The sequence below is a fragment of the Chiloscyllium punctatum genome, chromosome 39 (genome assembly GCF_047496795.1).
Source record: "Chiloscyllium punctatum isolate Juve2018m chromosome 39, sChiPun1.3, whole genome shotgun sequence".
NCBI classification, from domain to species: domain Eukaryota; kingdom Metazoa; phylum Chordata; class Chondrichthyes; order Orectolobiformes; family Hemiscylliidae; genus Chiloscyllium; species Chiloscyllium punctatum.
The window spans coordinates 10,832,959-10,845,053 of NC_092777.1; the positions used below are offsets into that span (position 1 = coordinate 10,832,959).

The following is a 12,095-nucleotide window of genomic DNA, read 5'->3' on the forward strand; positions in this document are numbered from 1 at the left end:
GAATTCACTGGACTCTGGGGTAGTCCCAGCAGATTGGAAAGCAGAAAATGTGATGCCACTGTATAAAAAGGGAGGTAGACAAAAGATGGGGAATTATAGAGTGGTTAGCTTTAACTTCTGTTGTGGGGAAGATATTTGAGCCTATTATCAAGGAAGAAATAGCAAGGCATCACAATAGAAATTAACCCATTGGGCAGACACAGCATGGGTTCGTGAAGGGCAGGTATAAGTTTGACAAATCTTTTGGAAATCTATTATGAGCATGGTGGACAATGAGGACCCAGTGGATGTGGTGTACCTAGATTTCTAAAAGGCCTTTGACAAGGTGGCGCACAAGAGGCTGCTACATATGATAAGGATACATGGTGTTTGGGGTAGAGTATTAGCATGGATCAACGTTTGGTTGACTAACAGGAAGCAAAGAGTGGGGATAAATGAGTGCTATTCTGGTTGGCAATCAGTAACTAGTGGTATGCCTCAGGGATCAGTGTTGGGACCACAGTTATTCACAATATATAGAGATGATTTAGAGTTGGGGACCACGTGTAGTGTGTCAAAGTTTGCAGATGACACTAAGATGAGTGGCAGAGCAATGTGTGCAGAGAACTGGGAGACTTTGCAGAGGAACATAGATACTTTCAGTGAATGGAAAAAGGTCTAGCAGGTGGAATACAATGCTAATAAATGTGAAGTCATCCATTTTGGTAGGGGTAACAGTAAAAAGGAGTATTACTTAAACGGTAAAATGTTGCAGCACGCTGCAATGCAGAGGGACCTGCGTGTCCTTATGCATGAACCACAGAAGGTTGGCCTGCAGGTTAAACAGGTAATTAAGAAGGCAAATGGAATTTTGTCCTTCATTGCTAAAGGGATTGAGTTTAAAAGCAGGGAGGTTGCAGCTGTGCAGGGCGCTGGTGAGGCCATACCTGGAATACTGTGTGCAGATTTGGTCTCCTTACTTGAGAAAGGATGTATTGGCACTGGACGGGGGTGCAGAGGAGGTTCACTCGGTTGATTCCAGAGTTGAGGGGGGTTGGCTTATGAGGAGAGACTGAGTAGACTGGGATTATATTCATTGGAATTTAGAAGAATGAGGTGGGTTCTCACAGAAACATATCAAATTATGAAGGAGATAGATAAGATAACAGCAGAGAGGATGTTTCCACTGGCAGGTGACAAGAGGGCACTTCCTCAAGATTAGGGGGAGCAGATTTAGGACTGAATTGAGGAGGAACTTCTTCACCCAGAGGGTTGTCAATCTGTGGAATTCCCCGCCCTGTGAAGTAGTTTACGCTACTTCAGTAAATGTTTTTAAAGCTAAGATAGTTTTTTTTTCACAATAAAGGAATGAAGGGATACACTTAGAGGGTGAGTAAGTGGAGCTGAGTCCACGATAAGATCAGCCATGATCATATTGAATGGTGGAGCAGGCTCCAGGGGTAAGGCGGCCTTCTCCTGCTCTGAATTCTTCTGTTCTAGTTCGTATGTTTGCTTTCAGTTTGGTGCCCTGGGAAGATGGCTGCTTTATTTTCCCTTTATTCCGATTTTGTTTTAATGCCACATTGTCTCTGTCCTGGATGTGTTCAATGGGGATTGGTGTGAGAGGAATTTTAACTTTAGTTGAAACAAGCAGGGAACCATCCTCTGGACATTAAACCGTTATTGTTCCTGCCCCGGGGTGTTCAATGGGAATGGGGCAGAGGGGATTGATCTATTTGGTTGTTCATTTGGTCGTTTTCCTTGATTTTGCGTGAGTTTATTTCAATTTTGGCCCCCTGTTGTTCCTACCTAAAAGAGGTTGGTGGGGACGGACGGAATCAAGGGTGAGTCATTTGTTTGTTTGTTTATTTGTTTGGTTTTCTCCCAGGAGTAATAGGGCCTTTACTTTTGTTTAACAATGTCAAGGCAGGTTTATTTTCTGTTTTGAAAGAGTAGCGTTGGCTTTGTTCTGTATTTCACCTGGTGTTGTCCCTGTCCTAGGAGTGAGGGCAGTGTCGGTGGTGGTGGGGGAGGGGGGGATGGTGGTGGAGTTGGGGGATGGGGGGGTGGAGGTGGGGGATGGGGGTGGTGGGGGTGGGGGGGTGGAGGTGGGGGATGGGGTGGGGGAGGGGGGTGGAGGTGGGGGACGGGGTGGGGGGTGGTGGTGGGGGAGGGGGGTGGAGGTGGGGGATGGGGTGGGGGGGTGGAGGTGGGGGATGGGGTGGTGGTGGGGGAGGGGGGGTGAAGGTGGGGGACGGGGTGGGGGGGGTGGTGGTGGGGGATGGGGGTGGTGGGGGTGGGGGGGTGGAGGTGGGTGATGTGGTGGGGGGGTAGAGGTGGGGGATGGGGTGGGGGGGTGGTGGTGGGGCGGGGGGGTGGAGGTGGGGGATGGGGTGGGGGGATGGTGGTGGGGGAGGGGGGTGGAGGTGGGGGATGGGGTGGGGGGGTGGTGGGGGGGAGGAGGGGTGGAGGTGGGGGATGGGGTGGGGGGGTGGTGGTGGGGGATGGGGGTGGTGGGGGTGGGGGGGTGGAGGTGGGTGATGAGGTGGGGGGGTGGTGGTGGGGGAGTGGGGTGGAGGTGGGGGACAGGGTGGGGGGGGTGGTGGAGGAGGGGGTGGTTGTGGGGGGGGTGGAGGTGGGGGACAGGGTGGGGGGGTGGTGGGGGAGGGGGTGGAGGTGGGGGACGGGGTGGGGGGATGGTGGTGGGGGAGGGGGGGTGGAGGTGGGGGATGGGGTGGGGCAGGTCTTGGTTCTTTCCTGTTTACAACTTTCTTTTAAAAGGGTGGAGGGTTGCTTTTTGGATTGGAGGCCCAGGACCACAGGCTTGTGTTCCACAGGGATCGATGCTGGGTCTACTTTTGTTTGTCATTTAAATAAACATTCTGATTGAGAATTTAGGAGGCATAGTTAATAAGTTTGCAGATGGCACCAAAATTGGTGGTGTAGTGAACAGTGAAGAGATCTTGATCAATTGGGTTAATGAGCTGAGGAGAGGCAGATGGAGTTTAATTTGGATAAATGTGAGGTATTGTGTTTCGGTAAAATAAACAAGGGTGGGACTTAGACAATTCATAGTCTGGGCCCTAAGTAGTGTTGTAGAACAGAGAGATCCATGCGTTCAGGGACATAATTCTTTGAAACTTGCATCACATGTAGATAGGTGCTTAAGAAGGCCTTTAGTACACTTGCCTTCATTGCTCAGACCTTTTGAGTACAGGAGTTGGGACATTATGGTGAGGTTGTACAGGATGTTGATGAGGCCTCTTCTGGTGTACTATGTGGAGTTCTGGTCGCCCTGTGAGAGGAAGGATATTGTTAAACTGGAGAGGGCTCAGAAAAAGATTTACCAGAATGTTACCAGGAATGGAAGGTTTGAGATTTAAAATAGACTGAAGACTGGGACATTTTCACTGGAGCACAGGAGGTTGAGGGGTGACCTTATTGAGGTTTATAAAGGTCTGAGGGGCATAGATAAAGTGAATAACAAAGGTGTTTTCCCCAGGGTGGGGGACTTCAAAACTAGGGGCATAGTTTTAAGGTAAGAGGCGAATGAATTATAAAGAACATGAGGGGCAATTCTTTTTCACAGAGAGTGTTTGGTGTGTGGAATAAAATGCCAGAGAAAGTGATGGATGCAGGTTTAAAAGACATTTGGATAAATTCATAAATAGGACATAGGCCAAGAACAGGCAAGTGGGACTAGTTTAGTTTGGGAACATGGTCAGTGTAGACTGGTTGGGCCAAAGGATCAGTTTCCAAGTTGTATGACTCTCTGACAATGACTCTACTCCAAATATGACCTACCAAAAGTCTTATACAGCTGTAATATAACTTGCGACCTTTTATACTCAATGTCCTGGCCAATGAAGGCAAGTATGCCGCATGCTTTTTTTTTTAACCACTGACATAGCTCCCCAGAGGCCTGTATCTCACATCACCAAATCACCCTTTATTTACACATGAAAAGTCTTTGACTTTAGGACTGCCTCTTCAGAGCCAGCTCTCAGGTTGTCAGGATCTCTATCTGTCAGCCAGGGCTCCCTGACTGGACCAAATTAACAGCCCCAATCAGGGAACTCATATTCTAATTTGTCTGACCTCATTACAATCATTTTATCCTTGTGTTTCCACTGTCATGGAATTATGGACTTGGACCCCATGATGCCTATTTATATATTAAGCTCTTAAGGGTCCTGCCATTTACTCTATACGTTCCTCTTGCATTTGACCTCCCAATATGCATTACCTCACACTTGGGTCACACTTTGATTTCGAAGCTACTTGGATGCTGCCTGAACCGCTGTGCTCTTCCAGCACCACTAATCCAGAATCTGATTTCCAGCATCTGCAGTCATTGTTTTTACCTCGTTGATTACCTCACACTTGGCTGGATTCAACTCCATCTGCCATTACTCTGCCCAACTTTCCAGCAGATCTATATTCTTTGATCACCTTCCTCACTAATGACAATTCCACCAATATTCATGTCATCTGTGAACTTACTAATCAGACACCAACATTTTCATCCAAATCATTTATAAATGTATATACAGTAACATAGGTCCCAGTACTGATCCTTGTGGAACACCATTGGTCAAAGGCCTCCAGTCAGAAAAGCATCCCTCTACATTACCCTCTGTGCCCTACTATCAAGTCAATTTTGCATCCAATTTACCAACTCACCCTGGATCCCATGTGACTTAACTTTCTGGACCAGCCTAACATTAGGGACCTTGTCAAATGCTGAGTGAAGTCCATGTAGACAACATTCATTGCCCTACCCTCAATCACCTGTGTCACTTCTTCAAGAAACTCAATCACAAGGCCATGCTGATGAGCCTATTATTTTCCAAATGCAAGTAAATCCTATCACTGGCCCATAATTTCCCAGATTATCCCTGTTGCCCTTCTTAAACAAAGGAACAACATTGGCTATTCTCCAGCCTCACCTGTGGCTAAAGAGAATACAAAGGTCTCTGTCAAGGCCCAGCAATCTCCTCCTTTGCTTCCCTCAGTATCCTGAGATACATCCCATCAGTCCCTGGGGACTTAACTACCTTAATGTTTTGAAGACACCCAACACCCCCTCCTTCTTAATATCGACATCCCCCAGAATATTAACATATCTCTCTCTAATCTTACCAACATTCATGTTATTCTCCTTGGTGAATATCAATGTACAGTACTCATTCAGAACCTCAGCCACTTCCTCCAGCTCCACATATAGATTCCCTCCTTTGTCCTTAAGTGGGCTTACCCTTTCCTTAACCACCTTCTTGCTCCAAATATACAGCCTTGAGGTTTTCCTTCATCCTATTTGCCATGTTTATTTCACAGCCCCCTCTTGCCTCCTTAATGTCTTGTTTAAGTTCTTTTCTGTTTCCTTTATCCCCCTCAAGGACTTTGTTTGATTTTGATTTCTTAAACCTTCCAATAATTCCCTTTTTCATTTTGACTCTCAATACCTCTTGTCATCCAAAGTTCCTAAATTTTACCATCAGTATCTTTCAGCCTCATAGGAATGTGTCAGTGCTGAACTCTGATCTGGGAGCAAATTACTGCAGATGCTGGAAACTGTACTGAGAAACAACAAATGCTGGAGATCACAACAGGGTCAGACAGCATCATCTAGACCCTAAACCCTAGCTTGCTTTCTCTCCATGGACGCTGTCTGAACCTGTTATGATCTCCAGCATTTGTTGTGTTTCAGTACTGAACTCTGGTCTATTGATCTTTCAAAGACTCCTACATGTCGTTGGGATGGCATGGTGGCTCAGTGGTTAGCACTGCTGCCTCACAGCACCAGGGACCTGGGTTGGATTCCAGTCTTGGGGGACTCTCTGTGTGGAGTTTGCACATTCTCCCCGTGTCTGCGTGGGTCTCCTCCAGGTGCTCCGGTTTCCTCCCACAGTCCAAAGATGTGCGGGTCAGGTGAATTGGCCATGCTAAATTGCCTGTAGTGTTAGGTGCATTAGTCAGAGGTAAATATAAGGTAGGGGAATGGGTCTGGGTGGGTTACTCTTCAGAGAGTCGGTGTGGACTTGTTGGGCCAAAGGACCTGTTTCCATACTGTAGGGAATGTAATGTCCTGGGAGTATTTGATGGGGTCAGTGTAGAGGAAGCTTTACTCTGTACCTAACCCTGTGCTGTCGCTGCCCTGGGAGTGTTTCATGGGGTTAATGTAGAGGGAGCTTTACTCTGTATCTAACCCTGTGTTGCCCCTGCCCTGGGAATGTTTGATGGGGTCAATGTAGAGAGAGCTTTACTCTGTATCTAACCCTGTTCTCCCCCTGTCCTGGGACTGTTTGATGGAGGGGGGGACAGTGTAGAGGAAGCTTTACACTGCATCTAACCCTGTACTCCCCCTGTCCTGGGAGTGTTTGATGGGTCAGTGTAGAGGAAGCTTTACTCTGTATCTAACCCCGTGCTGTCCCTGTCCTGGGAGTGTTTGATGGGTCAGTGTAGAGCGAGCTTTACTTTCAGTGTAAAAGAGTAAAGGAGACTTTACTCTGCTTGCTGGGACATGGAGCTTGGAGCCTCACTTGCTCCCACGAGGTGTGGGATCTGGGAGCCTCACTTGCTCCCACGAGGTGTGGGATCTGGGAGCCTCTCCTGCTGCTGCTGATACTATCCACATCCGGGAGCCAGTCAGTATCAGGCACCTAATGATCGAAGCAACCAGCAGCATGAATCACCTGAAGGCCCGGGACCTGGGGCTAGTTTCTGATGAGGTGGTGGGGGCTGAGAGGCAGCTATTGCCTGACGAGACTGAACCATTTATAAAGGGAGTGAGGTTGGCACTCGGGTGGAAGGAAACCTCCAGGATTATCATCGTCAACCTCAGAGACAAGGCCCAGCCGACCCTACTTTGGTTAGAGGTGGGTGGGGGCACGTGTTGCATCTTCGAGAGCTCCTGTACCTCCAGGGATCTTGTCACCTTTCTCCATGCTGACTAACCAGCATGGGGGGGCAGTGTTAACGGCCATCCTTGAATTCCTATCAAGGCATACGCTGTGGCCATCGGCAAGGGACAGTCAACGTCCCTCCTATCATCATTGCATCCAAGCTATCAGGAAGGCAGTGAGCAACCACGGTGGGCGGCACGGTGGCACTGTGGTTAGCACTGCTGCCTCACAGCGCCAGAGACCCAGGTTCAATTCCTGCCTCAGGAGACTGACTGTGTGGAGTTTGCATGTTCTCCCCGTGTCTGTGTGGGTTTCCTCTGGGTGCTCAGGTTTCCTCCCACAGTCCAAAGATGTGTAGGTCAGGTGAATTGGCCATGCTAAATTGCCTGTAATGTTAGGTTAGGGGTAAATGTAGGGGTATGGGTGGGTTGCGCTTCGGCGGGTCGGTGTGGACTTGTTGGGCCGAAGGGCCTGTTTCCACGCTGTAATCTAATCTAATCAACCAGTGCACCTCACCCTGGAGAAGGGGCTCACTGTGAGGGGACCATCTACTTCTTGATCTGTGCTCTTCTGGGAGTATCTGTAGGAATGTGGTAGAGAGGAGTTTACTTTCAATTTAAAAGAGTAGAGGTAGCTTGGCACTTCATTTAACTCTGTGCCGTCCCTGTCCTGGGAGAGTTTGATGAGGACAGTGTAGAGGGAGCTTTACTCTGTATCTAACCCTGCGCAATCCCTGTCCTGGGAGTGTTTGATGGGGGAAAATGTAGAGGGAGCTTCACTCCTTATCTAAACCCATATGCTGTCCCTGCCCTGGGAGTGTTTGATTTTGACGGAAGGGAACATTAACCCATTTTGCTTGTGATTTGTAATGCTATAATTTACCTGTTAATTTATGTCATCAGCAAATGACAAATGCTGGATAGAAAATGCTGTGTTATCACAGACCTTTTGTTAAAGCTCTCTCCTCTTTGAACTTTTGAAAAGCCAGTCCCTCTCTGCTCAATTGCAGTTATATCTCTCATCTTGACCACCTTTGGATGTTGTCTTTGATAGATATGGTTATAAATCACTTGGCATGATTGCAACATCCTGCAAATTTCACAAAGTCCCAGAACTTTCAGTCCCATCGCATAGTCAATGTTTATGACAATTATTGTGTTTTGCTGTGATTTGCAGAGGTTCTGTCTATAAATATGTCAGACTGCCCTGTGTAGGTACTCTGCTAATTTTGAGTCAGCGGCAACACTGACACAGACTGAGCAGCCACTCATTTCCTAGGGGTAAGTCATTCGGTTCAACAAGACCAGGGCTCGAAGTAGTGATGACAGCTTAGACCTCTCTGTAACAGAGTGACTGGCAGGTCTGGTGGGAATGGGCTGGGGGATACATTAGAATGGACTGAGGGATGAGAATGGATTGGGGGCTATCGTTGAGATAGGAAGGTCCAGTGTACGTTACGCTGAGCAGGGGCTGAAGGTGACGGTCCTGCTGTGAGCGAGGTGCTGGCCTGTTAGAAAACAGTTGGTGCCTGTTCCTGTGACTGAGACTTCTTTCTGTCTGTTAATATTTCAGAATCTCCTCAGCCTAGCTGCGGAAATGACCGACGGCGATGTGCTGACCAATGAGGCTGTGACCTCGCACCTGGAAGTGGAATACGGACATGGGAAGGGCCCTAACTCCCCCGAGTCAATGCGAAGGGGGGCCCTGGAGGAGCCCAGACCAGGCTCCAGGCTGCTCTCTGGCCCAGTGGCTGTCAATGCTCTCTGTCTGGGCACAGCTCTGATCAGTGCAGGGGCTTTCAGTGAAGTGCCAGTGGGGCACACTGAGGTGCTGATATCACTCACTGTCGTGATGGGCCTCGTTGTTGGTTGGATGCTGTTCTACGTTTTGTGTACTGCTCGGCAGAAGGGAGTTATTGTTTCTGAGGACCCCCATGCTGGGCCAGTGTGGCTGAGAGGTATGAAAGAACAACTTCTTTAATAAAATCTTCACTCTCTGACAATTACTGAGAAGGTCCACACATATGTAGTCCCATTGGTAAGGTGTTATCAGACTTAAGAATGGATGTCTCCTATGTTAGAGTTGATCTCTCTCTACACCTTCTCTGTAGCTGTAATACTGTAATCTGCACTCTGTTCTATTACCCGGATGCACTTGTGTAAGCTATGATTTGTCTGGATCGCACACAAAGCCATACTTTTCACAACAATAATAAATCAAATCAATTTAAAGCAAACCAAACATCTATAAAGTTACATAAAATACCGAGAACAATAGTCTCCACACGTTCGCCTGCCCTTGAGCTCCCCTCTCCACCTGCATCTTTCAGGTCCATTGCGCAGTTTGGAATTCTTGTCCTGCTCCCTCCCACTCCCACACTGAGGGGCTGGGGGAGAGGCAGGGGGATGGTCTCCAATGGTGACTGATCATTGGGCCTGATTGATGGATCCAAGGACTGTGCCCCTTCCCCAGGCTCGAAACATGGCCTCTCTCACTGCCTTCCCTCGGGATCTTCCTGTGCCATATCACCTGGAAGAATTCTCCGCCCTGAATTGGAAAGTCAATCCACGAAGCAACGTTGGAGCGAGAGGTCAAATGCCCCATTCACCCTCACGGCCAACAACATCCCAGGGATCAGGCCCAGTCAAGCCCAGATGTAAGAGCTCTTCAATCCTTCTCCCTACCTGGCCGCCCCAACCCTAGCGGTGCTCCGGGTGGAAGCCTGTTGCCTGGAGGAATGAACAATGTCGGCCTAGCTCATTACTAAAACTCTACAGAGTGTGAACCCAGGTTCCATTGACAAGGCGCATCTACCTGACACATTAGAATCCCTTCAGAGTGGAAACAGGCCCTTCGGCCCAACCAGTCCACACCGACCCTCCGAAGAGTAACCCACCCAGACCCATTTCCCGCTGACCAATGCACCTAACCTACGGGCAATTTAGCATGGCCAAATCACCTGACCTGCACATCTTTGGACTGTGGGAGGAAACCAGAGCACCCGGAGGAAACCCACCCAGACACGGGGAGAATGTGCAAACTCCACACAGACTCCTGAGGCTGGGATCGAACCCAGGTCCCTGGCGCTGTGAGGCAGCAGAGCTAACCACTGAGCCACCCCAGCCAAGTTTCTCTCTTTCTGCAGACTCTGCCTGACTCTCTGATTGTTTCTAGCAGGCTGGGTTTACTTTGAGATTGGTTGGCAGTGTTTGACGTTGGTCTCAGTCCCTGAGCCTCCGGTCTGTGTTCTGGTTTACAGGAGGCTTGCTGCTGTTTGGAGCTTGCAGTTTGCTGCTCGATGTCTTCAAGATTGTCCACGTTGCTGGGTTTAAAGGCTGCGAGCATCCCATTAAATTTCTGTTCCCCATCACTCAGCTCCTGTTCACTTTCATGCAGGTGAGTGATTTGCTGATCTGTGAGCTGATCTAAAGTAGAACAGGTATTGGAAATCTGAAACAAAAGCGGAGATAGCTGGAGAAACTTGACAGAGAGAGAGAGAGAGAGAGAAAGCAGAGATCTCCTGATAGGTCACTGGACCTGTTTCTCTCTCTGCAGGCGCTGCCAGACCTGCTGAGTTTCTCCAGCTATTTCTGTTTGACTGATCCATGCCCCCAGCAGGGAATCATGTCAGACCTGTGACAGAGATCACTACCCTACTGCTGACGCTCCCCTGCAGATAGATGGTGGGAGGTGGGTAATTCCTGTGAAATTCCTTCCCTGTTGCTCTACCTCGGCGTTTTGTGCGCTATGGAAAGGGCCAACACTGATTGCTCTTGATCTGTGAGTTTGCAGGTTGAAGTGCCACTCCAGGATTTCAGCCCCATCACCTCAGCCTGACACTGGCCTGCAGCGTGTGGGAGTTCTGCACAGTTGGCTGAGATGTTAAAGTCTGTCTCTCTCAGGGGGATGTAAAACAACCCATGGAGTTTTGAAGATTGGGATAGTTTGTCATTGTCTAGTGTGGTTTGATGAACCGGTGAGACTGAATGGAAGATGGACATATTCATGAAGGGTTTGTTGGGCTTGAGCCAGCTGTATAAATATGGGGAGCTTGGAATCAGTGGGCCTGGCCAGATTGGTTGTTAACAGGTCCAGGGGGTTGGAGTTCCTGACTCTCAGCCCTTGTTCCACAGATACACTGCCCCAGAGTCCTTGGAGTGTCCATCAATACTCTCAATGCCTTTAGAGAGATGTGGACACGATGAGGAAGCAGAGTGTTTTATTTCCCCAGCTAACTGCATTGTGATTGAGCACCTCCCCTCTCTCCTTTTCTCTCTCTCTCACTGCCTGGCAGCACAGCGGCCCAGTAGTTAGCACTGATGCCTCACTGCACCAGGAACCCGGGCTCAATTCCAGCCTCAGGCGACCGACTGTGTGGAGTTTGTACATTCTCCCCGTGTCTGCATGGGTTTCCTCTGGGTGCTCCAAATTCCTCCCACAGTCCAAAGATGTGGAGGTTAGGTGGATCAGCCACACTAAATTGCCCGTAGTGTTCAGGGTTGTGGGTTAGCCATGAGATGTGGTGGGGGCTGTGAGGCTCTTCAAAGACTTGGAGTGGACTTGATGGGCAGAATGGCCTGCTTCTGGACTGTGGGGATTCTATGATTCTGATTGTCTGCATTGCCCTTAATGGGCTTTGCATATAAATTAACCAGCTGGAAAACATGAGTGATTTACTGCTGGTGGTTAATAGATAAAAGGGTACCATAGTGATTTACTGGTGGAATAAAGCATACAGTCTGGATACAAGAGAAGGTAATCAGTACAGTGAGTTTTATGGCCTGTGGTTTAGCTGAAATAAAGCTCTCACATTAAAGTGTGGAGTTGATTGCAAATGTAAAATATTTTGGATTATAATGTAGCTATATACAATGTCCTGATTGTCATAACCAAAATAAATTCTCTGGCTGTTATCACATTGCTCTTTGCTGTACAGAAACTTACATTTTCTTACATTACAGCAGTGGCTACACTTTTAAAAAGCACTTAATTGCCCAATAGAAAGTCTTGAGGTCATGAAAGGTGCAAAATCAATGCAAGTTTTTCTTTTTGTTCCCTAATCCAGTCTTACTTCCTATGGGCCCATTCCAAAGACTGCATTCAACTCCATCAGGATGTCACAAGGTGAGTTTTGCTTCCTTTAAGTTCAGCTGCTCCCCCAGTTTCTGAAGGAAACAATGTCAGCCTGTAGGGGGCGACCAATGATTGGTT

General features: G+C 48.4%; 1 protein-coding gene across 1 annotated transcript in view; it reads left to right on the forward strand.

The window, feature by feature from the left end:
* Nucleotides 1-745: 745 nt before the first annotated feature.
* Nucleotides 746-12,095, forward strand: part of otop2 (otopetrin 2) — a 72,826-nt gene continuing 61,476 nt past the window's right edge. Inside the window, exons 1-4 of the mRNA XM_072558082.1 lie at nt 746-826; nt 8,457-8,841; nt 10,144-10,280; nt 11,950-12,008. Coding sequence (XP_072414183.1) covers nt 746-826; nt 8,457-8,841; nt 10,144-10,280; nt 11,950-12,008 — 662 coding nt within the window. The remainder of the gene's footprint in view (nt 827-8,456; nt 8,842-10,143; nt 10,281-11,949; nt 12,009-12,095) is intronic.